Source organism: Rhinichthys klamathensis, unplaced genomic scaffold (assembly GCF_029890125.1).
Source record: "Rhinichthys klamathensis goyatoka isolate OS25496 unplaced genomic scaffold, OSU_Roscu_1.1 h1tg000110l_1, whole genome shotgun sequence".
NCBI classification, from domain to species: domain Eukaryota; kingdom Metazoa; phylum Chordata; class Actinopteri; order Cypriniformes; family Leuciscidae; genus Rhinichthys; species Rhinichthys klamathensis.
This window is the reverse complement of record NW_026606648.1, coordinates 3,261,297-3,281,236: the sequence shown is the minus strand read 5'-3', so window position 1 is coordinate 3,281,236 and position 19,940 is coordinate 3,261,297. Positions and strand designations below refer to the sequence as shown.

Sequence of the window (19,940 nt, the reverse complement as noted above, 5' to 3'; positions counted from 1 at the left end):
TATTTTAACAATAGCCAGACGGAATGGTTTGTGATTGACTGCAAAGAAGTAGTGAGACATTTCTTAACTAAATTAAATTGAGGTTCCAACAGCAGAAGACATTGTTGAATGCAAAGCAAATTAGTTAATTTCAAAATTGAAGTCAAATGAAGTTAAATTAAAAAAACAGATTCAGTAATTAACTGAAACTTCCTCAGAGCAGCAGCTCAGGGATTCTAATTAACAGATAAAGGTTCAGTCAGTGCACTCTTTTCAAAAGAATAACTTTCAGTTTTGTTTGTAGCAAGCCTTGCTGGTTAACACACAATAGCCCCAACATAACACAAATTGCCACCCTCAACAAAACATAAATCATGAGCATAGTGTCTGTCATCCCTTAAAATCCCAAAGTGAACCCTTAATGATCCTATAATCCTTTGTAATTTGTGGCTAAATAATGCAAAAACACCCAACAACAATTAAAACCCAGGGCCCACACCCTCATTATGACATCACATCTGGGTCCTAAAACAAAGCAACACTTTAAAGACTGTGTGGGCTCTGATTTGTGTCTTCAGTCCCGACTGCTGTTATTAAACAGCTTTAGCGTAGATTAATGTCAAATCCACCACATCAATCTGGCACCTTCACCAGATGCTTATCGCACGAATAATGAAGCAATCAACACGACCGCTCAGGTCGTTAATTATCCGATGCTAGCCGGTCACTGGGGATGCTCTATAGCCAAAATGTATGGTGGGGGAGGGGCTATGTTTATGTATTTTCATGTGTATTCATACATGCTTCAACGAAGACAGACGTTTAATTACACAAAAGATGGAGGGCTCTGGCAAGCCCTCATCAGTCACAGCTGAATTAATGAATAGGTAAACAGTGACAGAGCTAATGCTAACGTAGCTTTAGCTCATGTGTGATCACACCATAGATTCACTGTTTATTAATGGCTAACCAAAGAAACTAACAGTGCTGAAGCCACAGGGATTATAACATCAACAATGCAGCATCAGGCTAAACACAATAAATAGCCTCATGAGATAGTTGGCTTATATAGTTGCCTGAATTATCTGACTATATACACAATATACACACGTTTCTGTGTGAGTGTGTCTGCACTGTATGTGTGTGCGTTTGAGTGGGAGAGAGAGCGGGAGAAAGAGAGTTTGTGCTTTCCGTACATCATAAAACGTAATTTTGTCACAAAAAACATGGAAATAATTTCTTGTTTTTATACTATTGTTTACTATATTTATTTGCTTGGTCATTGTTGATGTGGGTTTTGGTTATTTTGCTGTTGTAGACTGTGAGGACCTTTGAATTAACAGAAATCATTTGGCGAAGTGACATGGACATGCAATGCGGCCTAGACCTGCCTGGAACCAATCAACCAATCAGATTCAAGTATTCAACAGCCCCGTAGTGTACAGTATACATGTATATAGAGGTTTCACTTTATTTTGATGGTCCTTTTACCACATTCTGTTGTTGACTATAAGTAACGTTGACCCTACATGTCTACTAACTCTCATTAGAGTGTTAGTAGAGTATTAGTAGACTGGTAGGGTTCGGGTTAGAATAAGTTGACATGTAGTTGCCAAGTTACTTATAGTCAGTAGAATGTCTGTTGGGGAGCATCACAATAAAGAGTTAACAGATATTAAGCAGACAGTCTACTAACACTCTAATGAGAGTTAGTTGACATGTAGTTGCAAAGTTACTTATAGTCAACAGAATGTTCAAAAGGGAACATCACAATAAAGTGTTACATATATTATTTAACAGTAATGTAATAAAAAAAGGCTGCAAAGAGAAATTAAAGTCTTGTGTGACAATGGTTTAATTGGCCATTATACAAAATACTTCATTTCAAAATGCTGCGATAGACCAATCAGAATCAAGTATTCCAGAGAGCTGTGTAATTAATATAAATATTTTTAAACATGTACATTTCTAAAATATACAAAACCAACCCTGGCTCACTGGAAAAATGTGCCTGTGGCAACATTTCTGCCAAATGACATTACATTGCATCTTGCATGTTTCACAACACTTTCAAAATGAAATGTCTAGTCAGTAGCGCTAAAAGCTTGTTAGTTTTATCCAGTTGTTATACACATATCGAGGCAGTTTCGAAATTTAGGCTGCATCTGAAATTGCATACTACTTCCCTACAATATAATTATGTGACAAAAGAGGTATGTCCGAATTCACAGTAGGCTACTCATAAAAGAGTTGGCGAAAAGTACAAGCAGAATGAAATCAGCCAGAGAAAAACTCCAGACAGAATGAATGTCAATGGCTTTGCTCTGCTCTGTTTATGGCTGGTCTAGTTAAATGTCAAAAGCTTTACCCAAGAGAGCCCGTCCTCACTCTGGTACTGAATTTGTAGGCACCTCACTTCTCCCCTCTCTGTCTGTCTTTTATAACCGATGTATCACATCCCATCCAATTTCTCAATATATCCACCCCATAGTCTTATGTGCTTCATTTTCAAGTAAGTTCCAAACAGTCATGGCCAGCCATATTCATTTTTTCTCATTCTTTTCTCAAGTCTCATATACATTTTCCTTCTTATTTTTCAGTTACTTGTGGATATAAATATAAGACAGGATATACATGTTTAAGACATTTTAGACTTCTAAAGCTTATTAAAAAATCCAGCCTTAAATTTACATTTATTTGACTAGCTAAAGTTGTTGAGAGCTTTATCAAGGCCAAATATAGAAATGGCTTTGAGAGATTTATACAGACAGAGAGCTCAATAACTAAATGCAAACTTGAATCGAAAAAGTCTTTATAATAAAATTCAGCACATTTAGCAACACATCTCAATTTCACCTAAAATAAACATTCAGCAGTTTGTGGCTCTTATTGAAAGTCCTTTATCTGCAGTGGGTTGGCACTGACAAGGCAAATTCTGCAAATGTTTTAAGCTGTTTTATGACTCTTCCCAAACCAAAAGGAAATGCTAAGTCATCTCTTTTCTTTCGGGTACTCACCGTTCAGAAGAGCTGAGGCATTAGCACAGGCTGAGCTCCAAAACGCCTGACATCTTCAAATGTATGAACTGATGGGAAACGTAACAAGGGAAATGTAGCCTAAACTCATATTTATATGACAATTTCAAAGGCATTTCAAACAGGATCTTTGAACATGGAGCCCAAGGCTCAGAAATCATTAGTTGCATAATTGTTTAAGGTCGTGAAACGGTGCAAAAACACGAGAGATTTGTGTGCCGGTCATGAATCAGTGTGAATCGATGTGTCTTCCCAACCAAAGCTTTACAATAGTTTAGCACATATGAATGCAGTCATCTATGTCACTGTATGTCATACCTCCCGATTTTGATGTATCACTCTGTGACAAAATACATGTGTGTACTGAATCGAAACAGCTGTAACTCAAACCACTGAAAATCCAGCACTGTTTAAAGCACATCATAAGTGTTTCACAGTATCCATGGTGATGCAGTTAGTACAGACAGATCTGCTTACTCATGAACGTACACAGTTTCTCAATTCCGGCGTGGAAGTGTTATTTATTATAGTCAGCAGCCCTGAATATGGAAATTCATTTTCTCACCTGACGTTCCTCTTTCTATCTTATTCAATATTAATGTCATCTCACATTACCAGCCAGGTTTACCGCATCCGATAAATAGAAGGCTTTCTTAGATGCATACACCCATAATCATGCGCCTGCATATTCACAAATGGAATAAAAAACTGCGAGAAGAAAGGAAAAGAGAACAAGCAAAGTTATAGTAAAAGTTGACAAAATAGAACAGCTTTTAGAGGGATAACAGGGTTGTGTAACCTAGCAAAGATCTGGGCTGGTTACTGAAAGGTTGTAGGTTCAAATCCTTTCAAGTGCTCAACTATCACCATGGCGCCATTGCGCAAGACACTTAATAAAAGCCAGGATAAAACGGAAGTATCAAGATATTGTGCTAGAGTGTTGCTAAGGTGTTCTGAGTGGGTTTTAGCATGTTTAGCCATTTCCTGGCCTGTTCAATCATCCAAAAAAGACTATAACACCCCTCCAGGGCTTGACATTAACACCCCCCAAATGCGGGTTGATTTCAGCAGTGGCGTGTAACGCAGTCACTATTGAATTTTATAAATAATATTTACAATTTTCAATTGTAGTCTTTTAAAAATGCATCTGAAATAATAAACTAAATGCAATGTAGTGTTGTCAAAAATATCGATATTTCGATACATATCGATACTGAAATATCTGAAATGCTTCCATTACTCATTTTCCACAGAATAGATATACGATACCAGCTGTGCTTTCTCGCTCTCTCATCTCTCCGACAGCGAGTGACACACAAACCCGCCTCTCCTCGCTCACTCGTTTCATTTGCTCCGGATGAATATTGTTGGTGTTAAATGGCTTGAATTTCGGCATTACGCGTATTGTCCATTATTTTACTCATTCTCGCAGATTTCGTGCTCACACCCAAAGTGCGCCAGCATAAAATTGCCTCTCAATACTAAATTAAATATCTTTTTCACTGCTTATTGCGCTTAAACAGTAAAATACACACAAAAACAATGCCAAAATGCTGGTCTTGGTGAGTATTCAAGTAAACAGTCGGTTATGTTTTGAGTGAACGTAAACAGTTGAGAAAGAAAACGCATGTGTAACACTATAATGGATCCGTGCATCGGGTCTTAAAGTGACAGCAGCCTAATGTACCTGCTGCCAAATTATGGGATAATATATAGCGTCTAGTGAGCAAAAAAAGTTGATGTCAAGCCCTGCACCCCTCCCAGATATAATAAAGCTGCACAATGTGAAGTATTATTCATGTCAGATGCTCAAATGGAGCAGAATGAGTAATATAATATACACTCACCTAAAGGATTATTAGGAACACCTGTTCAATTTCTCATTAATGCAATTATCTAATCAACCAATCACATGGCAGTTGCTTCAATGCATTTAGGGGTGTGGTCCTGGTCAAGACAATCTCCTGAACTCCAAACTGAATGTCAGAATGGGAAAGAAAGGTGATTTAAGCAATTTTGAGCGTGGCATGGTTGTTGGTGCCAGACGGGCCGGTCTGAGTATTTCACAATCTGCTCAGTTACTGGGATTTTCACACACAACCATTTCTAGGGTTTACAAAGAATGGTGTGAAAAGGGAAAAACATCCAGTATGCGGCAGTCCTGTGGGCGAAAATGCCTTGTTGATGCTAGAGGTCAGAGGAGAATGGGCCGACTGATTCAAGCTGATAGAAGAGCAACTTTGACTGAAATAACCACTCGTTACAACCGAGGTATGCAGCAAAGCATTTGTGAAGCCACAACACGCACAACCTTGAGGCGGATGGGCTACAACAGCAGAAGACCCCACCGGGTACCACTCATCTCCACTACAAATAGGAAAAAGAGGCTACAATTTGCAAGAGCTCACCAAAATTGGACAGTTGAAGACTGGAAAAATGTTGCCTGGTCTGATGAGTCTCGATTTCTGTTGAGACATTCAGATGGTAGAGTCAGAATTTGGCGTAAACAGAATGAGAACATGGATCCATCATGCCTTGTTACCACTGTGCAGGCTGGTGGTGGTGGTGTAATGGTGTGGGGGATGTTTTCTTGGCACACTTTAGGCCCCTTAGTGCCAATTGGGCATCGTTTAAATGCCACGGCCTACCTGAGAATTGTTTCTGACCATGTCCATCCCTTTATGGCCACCATGTACCCATCCTCTGGTGGCTACTTCCAGCAGGATAATGCACCATGTCACAAAGCTTGAATCATTTCAAATTGGTTTCTTGAACATGACAATGAGTTCACTGTACCAAAATGGCCCCCACAGTCACCAGATCTCAACCCAATAGAGTATCTTTGGGATGTGGTGGAACGGGAGCTTCGTGCCCTGGATGTGCATGCCACAAATCTCCATCAACTGCAAGATGCTATCCTATCAATATGGGCCAACATTTCTAAAGAATGCTTTCAGCACCTTGTTGAATCAATGCCACGTAGAATTAAGGCAGTTCTGAAGGCGAAAGGGGGTCAAACACAGTATTAATATGGTGTTCCTAATAATCCTTTAGGTGAGTGTAAGTAGTATTGAGTAGTTAACCCATAGTATGAGCAAAAGTAATAGTGATGTCTTGGCAAGCACCACAATAATAGAAGAATAATAGTGGATGAGCACACAAAACAGAACCATCACTTTTTAGACCTCAGACATAAACAACAACGACATATGCTTTTGACATGACTCAAAAATAAGCCACAAGTCAGAGAGGTTGTATGAATTGATTAGATCTTCTCTTTGCACAAAAAAAAAAAAAAAAAAACACACAAGCACACCGGCATAAAACATAAAGCTTTTATCTCCAGCAAGCTCTCATTTACTGCAGGAGTCAGATACGGAATAAATCACAGTCCGCAGTGTTATTGCACTATACGAGATTTTGAGACGCAAACCTAAAGGTGTCAAAACTAAATCTCAAGACAAAAATACCTGCACTGAGACAAAATCACAGATTTATTGTAGACTGTTCGAATAAAAACAACGCTTTTACTAAAATGAGTGTGTCTGGATATGAGTTTTATAGGTCATGTACTATTAAACAAAAATTGCATGTGATTTATTATATAAGGGTAACATTAATTGAGGTCACCATACCTGATGTTACATTCTGAAAGGCTTAAACGTAATTAAGATGCACCAGGCAGTACAAAAACAAATTTAGCCTTCATTATGGTATTTGGCAAATGTCAGAAAGATTTGACCCTTCACCCTTAATATGAGGGCTTATTGATTACTCTACCTAGGAAAGATCATTTAAAACGACAAATCCTTTGTGGTACAAAAGAAAAGAGATTAAAAAACACAGCTTGAACAAAACAAGCAGGAAGACAGCTTGAAAGGAGACCTGTGATGACCTGTAATTTGAACCTTGTCCAGACTGGATTCAGGATTCAGTCTATTTACTTGTCTTTTCCTTCCTGTCTGCTATAAAACAAACATTCACAAGATCAAGATGTTCATGTCCATGTCCGACATAAATTAATTTCACGACAGCTTATGTTAAACAGCTATTTCAGACGGGTTCACTAAGGCCTGCAGGTCTTGATGCCCAATTCTGATTTGTTGCCTATATCCGATTTGTTTGACTGTCCGTTTACACGTTCTTTAAATTGTGACCCATATCCGAGTCATGTGTTTACTGTTTACACTTGACATGGATCTGAAACATCGCGGATGTTTAAAGGGGTCTTCTTGCACAGATGGACGAACGCGCAGTGATATCTCAGGACTGGTGGGATAATACAACACGATCTCATGAAAGTGAGTAGCCTGGTAACACCAAACTCTGCTACTTCGCTTTGCTTCGTAGACAGAGTCTGGAACGGCATAATTGAAAAGTGTTTTCTTGCTCGCTAAGGGGGGGGGGGGGGGGGGGGGGGGGGGCGCTTGTCTGAAGTATAAAATCATTGATTACCCGTAAGCCAATCACATAACGCAATCACCTCTCTCTCCAACTTGAACATCACCTCCATTCAAAATGTTTAACAAACACTCTTCTTGTTCGGGCTTCAGTTTGCAAATGCCGGGAATATTCTCCACAACAGAGCGAATTGCATCCCGTGTCATCATATCCGCGGTCGTTTTCGATTTCCCTAACCTAAAATACAATCTTAAACTCTGCGCTTAGCGTCTACATCACGGCTCTCAGCCCGCCCTCTGTTCGTTGATTGGCCGGCTGTTTTCAGGCCGGAGGAAAACTGTGAGATAGGTCGCTATCTCAGACTGAGTACAGAAGCGAACTGAAATTGAGCGGAAGTACGAAGTCTGACGTAGTCAGGCTAGAAAGTGAGTGTCTATAGCATGAATTTTATTTCTTGTGCCATTTATACGCAAAAAATTGTTTTTGCTTGCATATGATACGCACTGTAAACGTGCGTATTAAACGCCATAAAGTGCGTATCATACACGCGAAAACATTTTTTGGCATAAATGGCACGTGAAAAAAAAATTCGTGCAATAAACGCACTTTCATGAGATCGTGGCGGGCTTTAACGAGGAGCAGTGGGTCCGAAATTTTAGGATGAGCAAGCCAACCTTTGATATGTTGTGTCAACGTGTGTCCACATTCCTCTCCTACGACGACACAATGTTTCGTCAGGCCATCCGTCCCTTCGCAGATGCGCGTCGGGGTTTCTCTCGTCATTAAACCGCGGAGACGTAACCTAATGCCTCAGAAAATCCGATCTCTGTTTACATGATTTATATCTGATTTATTTCCACATATGAACGAGGCCTGAAACCGATCTCGAAATATCCGAATGCATGTGTTTTTTTCCTGTTTACACTGTCATAGAACACATCCGATCTGTGTCGCATATGAGTAAAAAATCGGAATTGGGTCACATTTCTCTGACAGTGTAAACGAGGCCTAACTGTCAGATGCATAATGCACACAAAAAGGGCTGAAATCACTACCTCCAATCTGATTTCTAATTTAATCACCCTTAAATATCACGTAAAAAGAAAACAAACTGCGCTTGGTCACTTGACAAATTTACATTTGATGCTTATAGTTAAATATATATCTCACTCACTCTATATGAGACTAATTAAAGGGGTGGTATAATCCCCTTTAAATGCAAATGAGCTGCTGCTTCCGGCACAGAGGGTGGAGCTACAACAGCTTGTGTCCTTTGACCTCACACAGACATGCACTAAAAATGTCAAAACCTTTTAGCCTTTTATGTTCAAAACGGAGTCAGACAATGACGGAGGGACTCAAGAAGAAGTGACAACATGTAGACAGCATCTCTGATTGGTTAGCTGATGAATTTATGTATGTGTAGTTATCTTCTAGTCATTGATTAGCATATTCTGTCTTGATAATCTATAAATCGTGTTACGGTAAATGTAAATTTTATGGTTGGTGATGTCACTAACCCAGGAGGAATGTTGTGTAGTCCCTACCAGCCGTTTGTTGTAGTCCTTAAAAAGCAATTTCTTTAAAAGAAAATATCTCCCTTTGCTTTGAACTTTGAGCGTCGTAACTTTGCAGATGTTGTTTATGCTCAAACGGCAACATTACACACTAACTAAAGTTAAAAAAGTTCAATCATAATCAACCACTCCTTTAAACATTGACATAATAACATAAGATCACATCAAGCCATCCAGCTTTATGAAAGCAGAGCATTTCTGTATAAGCAAACCCTCCACTGCTCGACAGATGAGATTAATTTAATCAGAGGTACATCACGACTATTAGCTTTTCCGTCTTTGACATTAAACTCTAGGTTTAACAAGACAAAATGATCAAAAAGTCTAATATGATCTATGAAGCTTGTTATTTGGAGGAAGCATAATTCGCAGAGATGGAGTTTGTCATCATTTTTTTAAAGTACTTAATGTGCGCGTCCAATTTAATTACGTCTTGTCTTAATAGGCTTAAGTTAGTGATCAAGTTAGAGTTGATAAAGTCTTAATACAAAGATCTTAAGAGCATATGAGGATCTGTTTGAAGAATCTAAAGAGACTGTTTGTTTTTTTGCTACATTTTAGTCATTTGTAATGACTGAACTGTATTACTGTATTGAAAGGAATGATTCTTTGCTAAAACCTCAGCAGGGAATATCATTTAAATATCATTTGTGAAGTGTAGGTGGAGTCCTAACAGTAAGAACAAATCCAAGACACTCTGTATCACAAAAGGAGCTCACAGCTGAAAATGACATAATCAACTCAAAATGAAAAAGGTTCTATTATACTCCACAGGGAAGGGGCCCACATTTCATTTTTGGTTTTAAGGATTTAAAAGGAAAAAAATGTTTTTATGCAATCGCATTTTATGGAACTAAACAAGACTGTTGCTCAAGAATAAATCAAATGGCTGTGTCCTAAATCAATTCCAAAAATCAAAGGATTTTTTTTTTTTAAATTGAACATTATATGTCATGGTCATATATTTTTTTTAGGTGGATATGGGCTTGAAAATAATGTCACATTGCACAATTTTCTTCATATAAAAACAATTTATTATTTTATTAACTCTTTCATTTATATTTATTTCTTTTGATTTTGGAGCGAAATATGACTTGGACTTGGACTATGGACTTCACAAGAAATCTTCACAACCATTAAAAATAACCAAAATCTGCAAAACAACCAATAGACCTTATTCACAGCAGCGCCATCTTTGATTTTTAACGTGAATGAAAGCGAGGCTGTGAGGGATAGGCATACATCTCTTCAGTGGGTTGTACTGTTATTTAATGTGTTTTTTGGATTGTTCTGCAGACGAAACGCTGCAAAAATATCTTTATGAGAAATTTCAGTAGACAAAATCCCCAGACAATATGAGCTGTGGAAACTTAAAAGTGATCTAAGAGCTTTATACAGCTTTTTACAGCGGATGGATGCCTTTGAAAACACAGCAAGTCTATCAATCACAGCCTTGCTTTCATACCTTTCATGGCGCTGCTCTGAATAAGGTCTATTTCTTGCTGTTATTGCCATGCTGAATATGACAACATTGAGGTTTCGTCAAGCTCATAGCAACAAGACAATTTCAAAGGTGGCTTGATAGCAAGGGGGGTGACCTGGTTATCATCAAGTCCATATATAATCCTGCAGCTTGGGTGGAAGTTGCTGGGTTTGGTCACTAAAGGTCTAGTCAGTGCCAGACACCTGCCAGCATCACATGACTGCTCTGGGTGGGCTAGTACGCAACAGGGGGTAAAGGCGGGATGCCTTCCCCCCTTCCCAATCTCTCTCGACTCCCCTCCATCCACTCAGAGTAAATCCTATTAGCATTGTTCATCTGGCCCACATAGCTAAAATGCTAAAGGATTCTGGGTAAAGAGTTGTGCATTTCTCTCAAACGGTCTATATCTTTTGATTATTCTCTTTAAAAAAAATCTAAAATCAATTAATAAAATCAATAGATTTAAAAATCAATCAATTTGCCTGGTTTCATTTGTTGCTATTAAAATGCACATCACATTCGAGTTTAATGGGTTTTATGAAGTTGAATGTTTAATTCAAGTCTGAGTATTTCAGCACTTTGAAGGAGATGCTTAAGGAGCATTTGTTGTATGATTTATTAGGGGAGAATCTAAAGGTTTCATAAGTGAACTGAACTCTCCTTCAGAGCATTGCATCTCCTTAAGAGGGATTTGATCATCTTAAATTAGGTAAGGGAGCAAGAAAATTAAACAGAGCCAATCCTGGGGATCAAGTCTTAAGAAACCCTTCAGGGTGGATTTTGTCAAGTAGTCTACGCTGAACAAACCTCAAGACTGGGATATCATAGCCAGGTCATTAAAAATGCATTGACTATAATGCCAAAAAGCATGCTGAAAATGTTCCAGACACTGTTCTATATGACTAGCCTATATTTATTAATGCATTTGAATTAGACATTGGAAATTATCATTTTGCCGCTATCTTTATTTAGTGGCTCTAAAAAAGGTATTTAGACACTTGGGCAGCCAAGTCACAATTAAAAATTTATGAATGTTGCATTAGATACAAAATAGCAAAAATGCCAAATAGCATTAGAGTTTTCTCTCTCTTGCAATAACCAATTGTTGACACTGAATTTTAGTGGATTTATAAAATGAGATGCCCTCAAGTTCACATTGTGAACATGTTCTACTAACAACTGACAAGCAGATCCATTTAATCTCCATTTTGAACAAAAAAAACGTCTTTTGTAAAATGTTGGGTTACACTTTATTTTAAGGTGAGGTTGTTACAGTGTAATTACGAACTGAGTAATATTAATTAACTACATGTACTTACTATAGGGTTAGGGTTATTTGCTTGAATATTTGCATAACTTACTATTATTTCTATAGTAACTACATGTGACATGTAACTGAACTGTCATCTTAAAATAAAGCGTCACTAAATGTTTTGCTTGAAAAGTGTGTCTGTGCTATATTTCTTTAAAATAAAGGCCACTTGGTTTGATATTCTGTTGATATTCGTACATTTTATGTGCCCAAATACTTTTTGGAACCACTACAAACATTATTGCATTGGGTACATTTCATTCATACTGATGAATAGAACCACCATCCATGCTATTAAATCCTTGTTTGAAGTGACTGTTCGGTCTGGAATAAGCAGCAGTGCCAAATAAAGCTGAAGACCTTTGATCAGAGGCAAGCCAAGAAACTCACTCTGACAGCCTGAAGCCATCAACTGATAAAACCCTTGCTATGAAGCCACACAGAAGCTACACGACTGTATAAAAGAGCCAATCCAGTACATTCTATTGGGTCGGCTTCTTCAGCATCTTAGTAGAATTACAAACATGACAATGTCTGAGTGTGTGCGCCAATGTGTGTCCTATCAGGATCAGGAAGAGTGGCGGCGGTCATGGAATTCCAGGAATTCCCCCTACACACACTTCACGCTCCATCAGTCCTCCCCTCATCTCTCTCCCTCTTATCTTCCTCATCCATCCCTAGCGCACCCTCTAATCGTTGTAATGGCTGTACTCACGGCTGTCCTGTCGCCCGCTGCCCTTCCTTGCAACAGGGACATGGGAAGACTTGTTGTCACTATCAGCTTTGCCCTTTGGGTAATTTAAGACACCTGCTATGTCGGTGCATCAAGAAATTCAAGTAGACAGGCGCTACTCTGTGCATGCTAAACAGCGTGTTCAATATTTCAGTGTATCAAACTCACCCGAGATACTAAAGGTGCAAAGCAGTTCAAGACACTATCACAAATTAGGTTAAAGGAGTTTACCCAGAAATATAAGTTTTGACATCCTTTACTCACCCTCATGTTGTTTCAAATCTTTATGACTTTCTTTCTTCAGTGGAACACAAAGTAATAAGTTTAGCAGAATGTCCAAGCTGCTCTTCTTTGTGGTGAAAGTAGATGGGAGCCATGGCTTCCAAGCTCCAAAAAGGACCAAAAGCCGATAAAAGTAGCCCATTTAACTTGTGTGCTGTATTTAAAAAGTCTTGTGAAACAATAGTTTCAATAGTGTACAATAGTTTTGTCTGAGAAACAGCCTGAAATTTAAATCGTCATTCACTAAAAATAGTGCTTGCAGACTTGGTTAACATTTACTTCCATTAAAAGGAAAGAGCTGCTTGGACATTCTAACATTTTCTTTTCTGTTCCACAAAAAAACGTTATACAGGTTACAACTCGGAAGACATGAGGGTGAGTAAACATTTGTGGGAAAAATAAGTTGAATGTGCACTTGAAATGTAAGAATTTTTTTAAACTCTTGCATATAATATATAATATTAATGAAATAAAAGGCCACTTAAGTGTACTTAAAGATTTTACTGTACTTTAAAGTACATTTTAAAGAATATTATATTCATACTTCAAGAAACAAACTTATTTTGATTTGTTGTTAACATACTAAAGAACATATAAAATACTTTATTATAATTTTAACTTTAGTCTGTTATTCAATATCATATTTAAAGTTAATATATTTAAAATGTATTAAAGTGCAACATCATCATTACAAATCTGTAATTACAAGTGTTCAAATTTATCAATAGAAATGACATTGAAGTATATTTTTGTTGGGTCAAAAACACTCTAAAAATCATCTAATTGTATTTAATTTGAATCATAATACATTCTCATTTAATCTCAATTAACATGCAATGATGAAGTGTCGAAAACAATACATTCAGTTAGCTCTTAAGTATATTATTTACATAATCTTTTTAAAAGTATACTGAAGTGTGTTATTTTGCACAAGGAAATGATAACAGAATTTTACATTTTGGATGAACTTAAAAAAAAAACCCCTGAACTTTTCTGTCTCCTTCTGTTTGTTATTCTTGACAATGTTCAGCTCGACTGACCGAAACTGAATTTCTACATGGGAAGGAACTCAGGCTGATAGAATCAGTGTCTTACAGGAAATGGGAGGACATGTCCTATCAGACAGAGGGACATCTCAACTGCCCCTTTATAACCTCATTTACTAAAGCTCAGAAATATCCTTAGAAGAAACTCATTTCTAAAACTGCTAATGTAGGGTGGCATTTATAGGAGTGCATGTCAATCTTCAGGAAAAGAACATGTTGTTCTTCCGTTGCGCCCGTGTGTCGAGTTGTTCCTGTCTACTGGGTTCTATGAGCATGGAAGTGCTGAGTTCATTCACTGTCCTCAAGATCTAGAGTATTTAGGCATGGGACACATTCCATACCAGGCTGTACCATTCTCCCCTGGGTCATATGGGATTGTAATTGAGACTGGAAATGGTTGAAAGAGGAAGAGAGAAAAGAGAATGGAAACATTGGCCTTTCTTTCTGTATAGTCTCTGATAAGATTGTAAGGTTTCCTGCTTGACCTTGAATTTTTTCCAGATGTTGATTGTTTTTAATTGGTATGGCATGTTTTCCTATTCTGTAACTGTATAAGATTGCAGGAAGCCTGGTTGCTATGATTATGCGTCCCATTGACACATGAGTGACGTTTGGTGTGGGCAGAGGTGACTCCACAGGACAGTTGATACGTTGTTGTCCTGGTCTGGTTACTGTCACTCTGAAATGCCCTCGATTCACGAGGATAATGAAGGATCATCCATAATCACACCCAAAAACAAGAGATTAAAATGGCTTATTTGAAAAAAATATATACTATTTAAATCTGTTTAAACAAATGTATTATAATCTACCGTTCAAAAGTTTGGAGTTGGTTTTGAAAAAAGTATCTTATGGTCATCAGGGGTGCAGTTATTTAATCAAAAATACAGTAAAAACTGAAATATAATTTATCATCAATGTTGAAAATATATTTTTGTGGAAACTGTGATTCTTTGATGAATAGAAACTTCAAAAGAACAGCATTTATTTAAGATAGAAATCTTTTGTAATATTATAAATGTCTTTACTGTCGGAATTTCATGCATTCTTGCTGAATAAAAGTAATTTCTTTAAAAAAATGTAATCTTACTGACCCCACACTTTTGAACTGTAATGTAATAAGTATAATATATTAGAAATATTCAATCTATAAAATAAATGAAATAAATATATTTAATAAAATAAAAATCATTCATATTTAAGTAATATAATATTATTACATGTAAGTAAAATTAGTATTTTTACCCTGGTCTAGAACCGACGGGACCCCATGCAAACTAAATAAAAATAAACACAACTGTCTTTTTTTTACAGACACTTAGGTCATTTTTAAAGAATGCCATGTTTTGAGAAAAACGAACACAAATAATGACGCTGCCCTGAAGCAAGTTAACCAACGGCGGGTAAAGGGTGATGCCCTTTGCCCCCAATGAATCAAAGTTCCTCCTCCACTTTTCACGAAACACTCACCGCTTTGCAGCCTCGTATCAGGTGACCCTTCCGGAACAAGTTGTCAGCTACATATGTCAGTGTCTTGCCACTTGACCCAAGACCCAGCTCCCTCCCTCTACCTCCCTATTGGACAAACCAGCGAGGTATTGTCCCGGAGAACAAAGCATATAGTTGGGGGTGTTCTGTTAAGGACTTTGACAAACATTCCTTTCACAATGCTCTCAGGCGACCAACTTTTAATGACCCTGCACTTCTAAACATTTACTGTTCTGTGGGACCGGCAACACACACACACAAAGAAGAACGTTCAGTGCTCACAAATGGAGCATCTTTATGGAGAGGACCCCTTCTAACGGCCTCAAGCTTTAAGAGAGCTGCCTCATTATTTAGAACTGAATATTAATGAATGAGCCCCAGGGTAAAGGAAATGTTCACTCTGTTCTTTAGCCTTTCTACAGACGTTCCTGTAATACATAGTCAATGCCGAGGTCATAGGTTGAATTCCCAGGGAGAAAACAAATAGTAGGCCTACCCATAAGATTTATACTCTATCTTAAATCTAAATTATTTAGGGTAAAAGCATCTATTAAATTAATAACATTTAATACAAGCTATGTTCCTAAACCACTTGAGATTCCAAAATGGACCTTTGCATGCCAACCAAATGAAATAAAGGATGCTGAAATGAAGATGTTTGACTCTCTGATAGCAAAATGGCTGAAGTGATAAGCATATCTGATATATATGTTGATTAAATGAATGGTGGAGAATGAATGCTTGCTTGCTTTAGTAATGCAAACAAACAATATATTAAGTAAGTTTGTCATTAAGGGACCATTTATCTCTAGATATACAGTATCACAATCTATGAGCAGGTGCAGCCTGTGAGTTACTAAGGCAAATGTTCCAGAGGAAGGGTGAGAAAAGCTCTGATGTCTCTTACCTTATGAGAATATGCTGGAAAACGATCAAAGACGCCTGTAGCATAACATGATGTTTATCTGCGTTATATCCTCAGAATCCTCCTGACTATGAAACACACAATGATCTTTCACGGGTGGTGATACCGTAAAGCTTCCCTAACTCTCCTTCAGCGGGAGCTCACAATAAATAGGCTGATACCCCCAGTGTGTGTGTGTGTGTGTGTGTGTGACGAGAGAGAGAGAGAGAGAGAGAGAGAGAGAGAGAGAGAGAGAGAGAGAGAGAGAGACTATGACTAGCAAGCCGTTACTCTATGACTAGGGTTAGGGATCGATTGTTGTTCAGTTCTATTTAGAAATTAACGGAACAAATTGATTCTCGTGACGTTCGGGTCCATTTTTTCTCTGATGCGGACAGAAAACCGAAGTAAAATAGTCTTGACAGTGTTTCCTACACTTCTGTTCAGCACATCACCGCTACTGAACACAGCGCCACCAGTCCGAATTTCAAATGAATGAATCACTGGAGTCGGAACTTTTTAGTAGGCTATATTGAAAAAAGAAATGTAGTCCATTTCGAATGATTCGGAACGAATACCCCCTATGAGCCGGTTCTTTTCAGTGAAGAAATTACATTTATGAATCCCTCAGAGAACTGAATTCTATACCTACTTAAAGGGACAGTTCACCCCCCAAAATATAAATGCTGTCATAATTTACTCACCCTCATGTTGTTCCAAACCTAAATGAGTTTGTTTCTGTTGAAATAAAGGGAGATATTTTAAAGAATGTCGGTAACCAGACAGTTGACGGTAGCCTAACTTCTAGTTACCCTAGTCAACTGTAGAAGCCTACCAACATTCTTGAAAATAGCCTATTCTTTTGTGTTCAACAGAAGGAAGAAACAACTTGAGGGTAAGTGATGACAACATTTTTGGAACTACCGTATTGCCGTGTAGGCTAGTTGTAGGCTACACATTTTGAGTTTTGTTATTAGAAAATTTAAATTGTTTCGAATTTTAATTAAATAATCGTTAGGGCATATTTAAAAGAATTGCATTAGAAGAAAAAAAATACCTAATAATTTTTTTTTTTGTAAACGCACCTTTTGCAATAAACTAACTAAATAATACCCATCGTTTTGTGTTGAAATGTGAAATTATTCCATCATAAGAGACTGCTGAGGTCAGTAAATGCCATAAGATTTCCAAATCCTTTCCCCTCATATATTTCTTCCTCCAAAATACCAAAGAATCGTTCATGGACTAGGGAACCAGAATCGATTCCGTATGATTCTCATCCCTATGATATGACTCTATAGAAATCACATCAGTTAACCAACCGAGAACACTAACAGCATCTCTCATGGGAGTGTGATGCCGAATGAGGAAAACCCAGAAATCATCATCAAAAAATAAATAAATGCAATATTCACAATTGATTTTAAGAGCTTTATTCATCTTAGAAGCTCCAAATCGAGTAGATATACCATTGCGTAAACGTTGTCATAATGTTCGCAAAGAAAATACATGCATTGACACGCAGTAAATAACGAATAAGGAGTTTATGTTTACCTATATGGAGACTTGTCCGAAACCTCCTCCTTCCAGCCGAACCGGCTCATCAAATCCTCCGCGTCACCGGTCCAAGTGAAACGCGCAACGCGCACATGCTTCCCGCAAGGTCTCAGACTGTCACATGAGCGGGGCAGTCAGTCCCTCTCCTGCCTCCATCCAGCAGATATCTGAATCCAGTCCAACACCGCCCACCTCCCCAAAAACATAGGATTGCTTGCTTAGATCATAGACTGGTCATCAGAAACCAAGGCAGCAGGTGGAGGTTGTGATATCAGACTAATGATGGTGCGTGTCGGTCACCCCGGCTCGAAAACTGTTCCGTAGACTGTATACGGCCACAGAATAACAATGAGCACATATTGCTGCACCAGCAAGCGGGCATTTGGGTAACTGGGCTGAGAGGTTTATTCTTTCTCCAGTGGTTTAACTTGAGTATTAGGCTAACCTGGTATAGGATGAGGTCCGCCCTGAGGACCACACCAACTTAAGTACAAATCAGGGAATAGAAATAGGAACAGAATAGATATGCATTAGAAATTAGCAAAGCGAAACGTTGCTATAGGACTCTAGGAGGTCTTAAAAAAAAAAAAAAAAAGAACCTGCGTTATAAATAGGCTATAGGCCTACAACGCATTAAATGTTCTTAGGCTACCTGACATGTCAGTGAAATAGTAAACATGACAACTATCTCCTTGACAGCTTTGGACTCTTTAATATAGACCTATAAGTTTAGTTGTAACAACATATCATGTCCGATAGGTTTACGAATCGGACTGAATCGTCCGAGCGGTTCCTCGAGTCAGACTCGTGGAACCAAGAATCATCGGACACTATTTGATGATTATCATCTTTTTCATTAAATATCGTTAAACATGCTAAAACCTTCTTTTTCTTTTTTTTGTTAACAGATAAAAAAGAAAGGCAGTAATGTTTAAATGTAAATGCCAATTAGGCAGGCAACATTAAATGACTTGATATTTTATGAGCGCATTCATGGCTGCATAAAACTGAATCGGTACACATGGAATTACAACACACAACCTTATTAATAAAACCTAAAAAAATAAAAAAAAAATAAAAGCAATGCGTGTCATGCACAATGTCAGGAAACACGATAAGTAAATGAATCACTGAATCGGGGTTTGAACTGGTTCCAAACTGTTCGAATGAACCGATTGACCAAAACGAATCGACCTTTCCATCACAACTCTGTAAAGAGCAAAAAAAAAAAAAAAAACTCCCTTTCCTATTTGCCCTTGTATTGCAAGCGTAAAGTGGATTTTTTTTTTAACATTGTCTTGAGCAACAATAGGCAACTGTGTCCTGATTTTAGACAGGAACAAAGGGAAATTCTGTTCCACTTCAATGCATAATCCCTATTCATATCTTACGGAAATATGGTCATTTTCCATGGCCTGCATTGGTCATAGGCCTCACAACATGCTATCTTTCTTCTTATTACCACAGCAAAATGGCATTGCCATCAGATAGAGGTACTGGTCCCAATATCAGTCATGTAGACAGGTAAGGAGCAAAGAGGTCTTATCTGCACCAGCAGTTACAGAGCTTGGGCGGGAAAAAAAGAAAGAAAGAAGTAATTTACAGCACATTTAATTACTCATTCAGGACTGAAGCAAGAAACACAAAGGTAGAAACATGTGCAGTGCAGTGACATAAAAGGTGATAGCAGATATGCGTTCAGAAGACTAACAGGCATTCAGAACAGCCCTTACCCCTTCCCCCTACCCCCTACCCTATCACCACCCTCTGTGACAAATGGGGGATCCAACTTCGTAATCCGATGGCTTTGAGACTGGTTTAACCCCCCGGTCTCAGTAATCGGCTGGTGGCAGGCTAAGCCATGACCAGGGTAAATCATTTACATGCCCATATAGGCCACCAGACTTCTCAAGCAAATCCAGTTATGGCTTTAAGTGAATGTGTTTTTTGACAGACATCATGGGATTCCACACAAACTTGAATGTGAAAAAGAATTAGTAATCTGTTACTTACAGGGTAAACAGACTAGTAGTGGGTTAAAATACATTAAAATGAGCTTAATGTAGGAAGAAGTGGCACTAAAAATGGCTGGTTAAAAAATAATAATTATTAAAAAATATATATATATTATTAACACTATTGT

At 38.0% G+C, this 19,940-nt stretch overlaps 1 protein-coding gene across 1 annotated transcript in view; it reads right to left on the bottom strand.

The window, feature by feature from the left end:
• Window positions 1-15,467, bottom strand: part of tmem108 (transmembrane protein 108) — a 61,769-nt gene extending 46,302 nt beyond the window's left edge. Inside the window, exons 1-2 of the mRNA XM_056254046.1 lie at window positions 15,437-15,467; window positions 15,319-15,345 (exon numbers count right to left, since the gene is read on the bottom strand). Coding sequence (XP_056110021.1) covers window positions 15,319-15,345; window positions 15,437-15,467 — 58 coding nt within the window. The remainder of the gene's footprint in view (window positions 1-15,318; window positions 15,346-15,436) is intronic.
• Window positions 15,468-19,940: the final 4,473 nt, after the last annotated feature.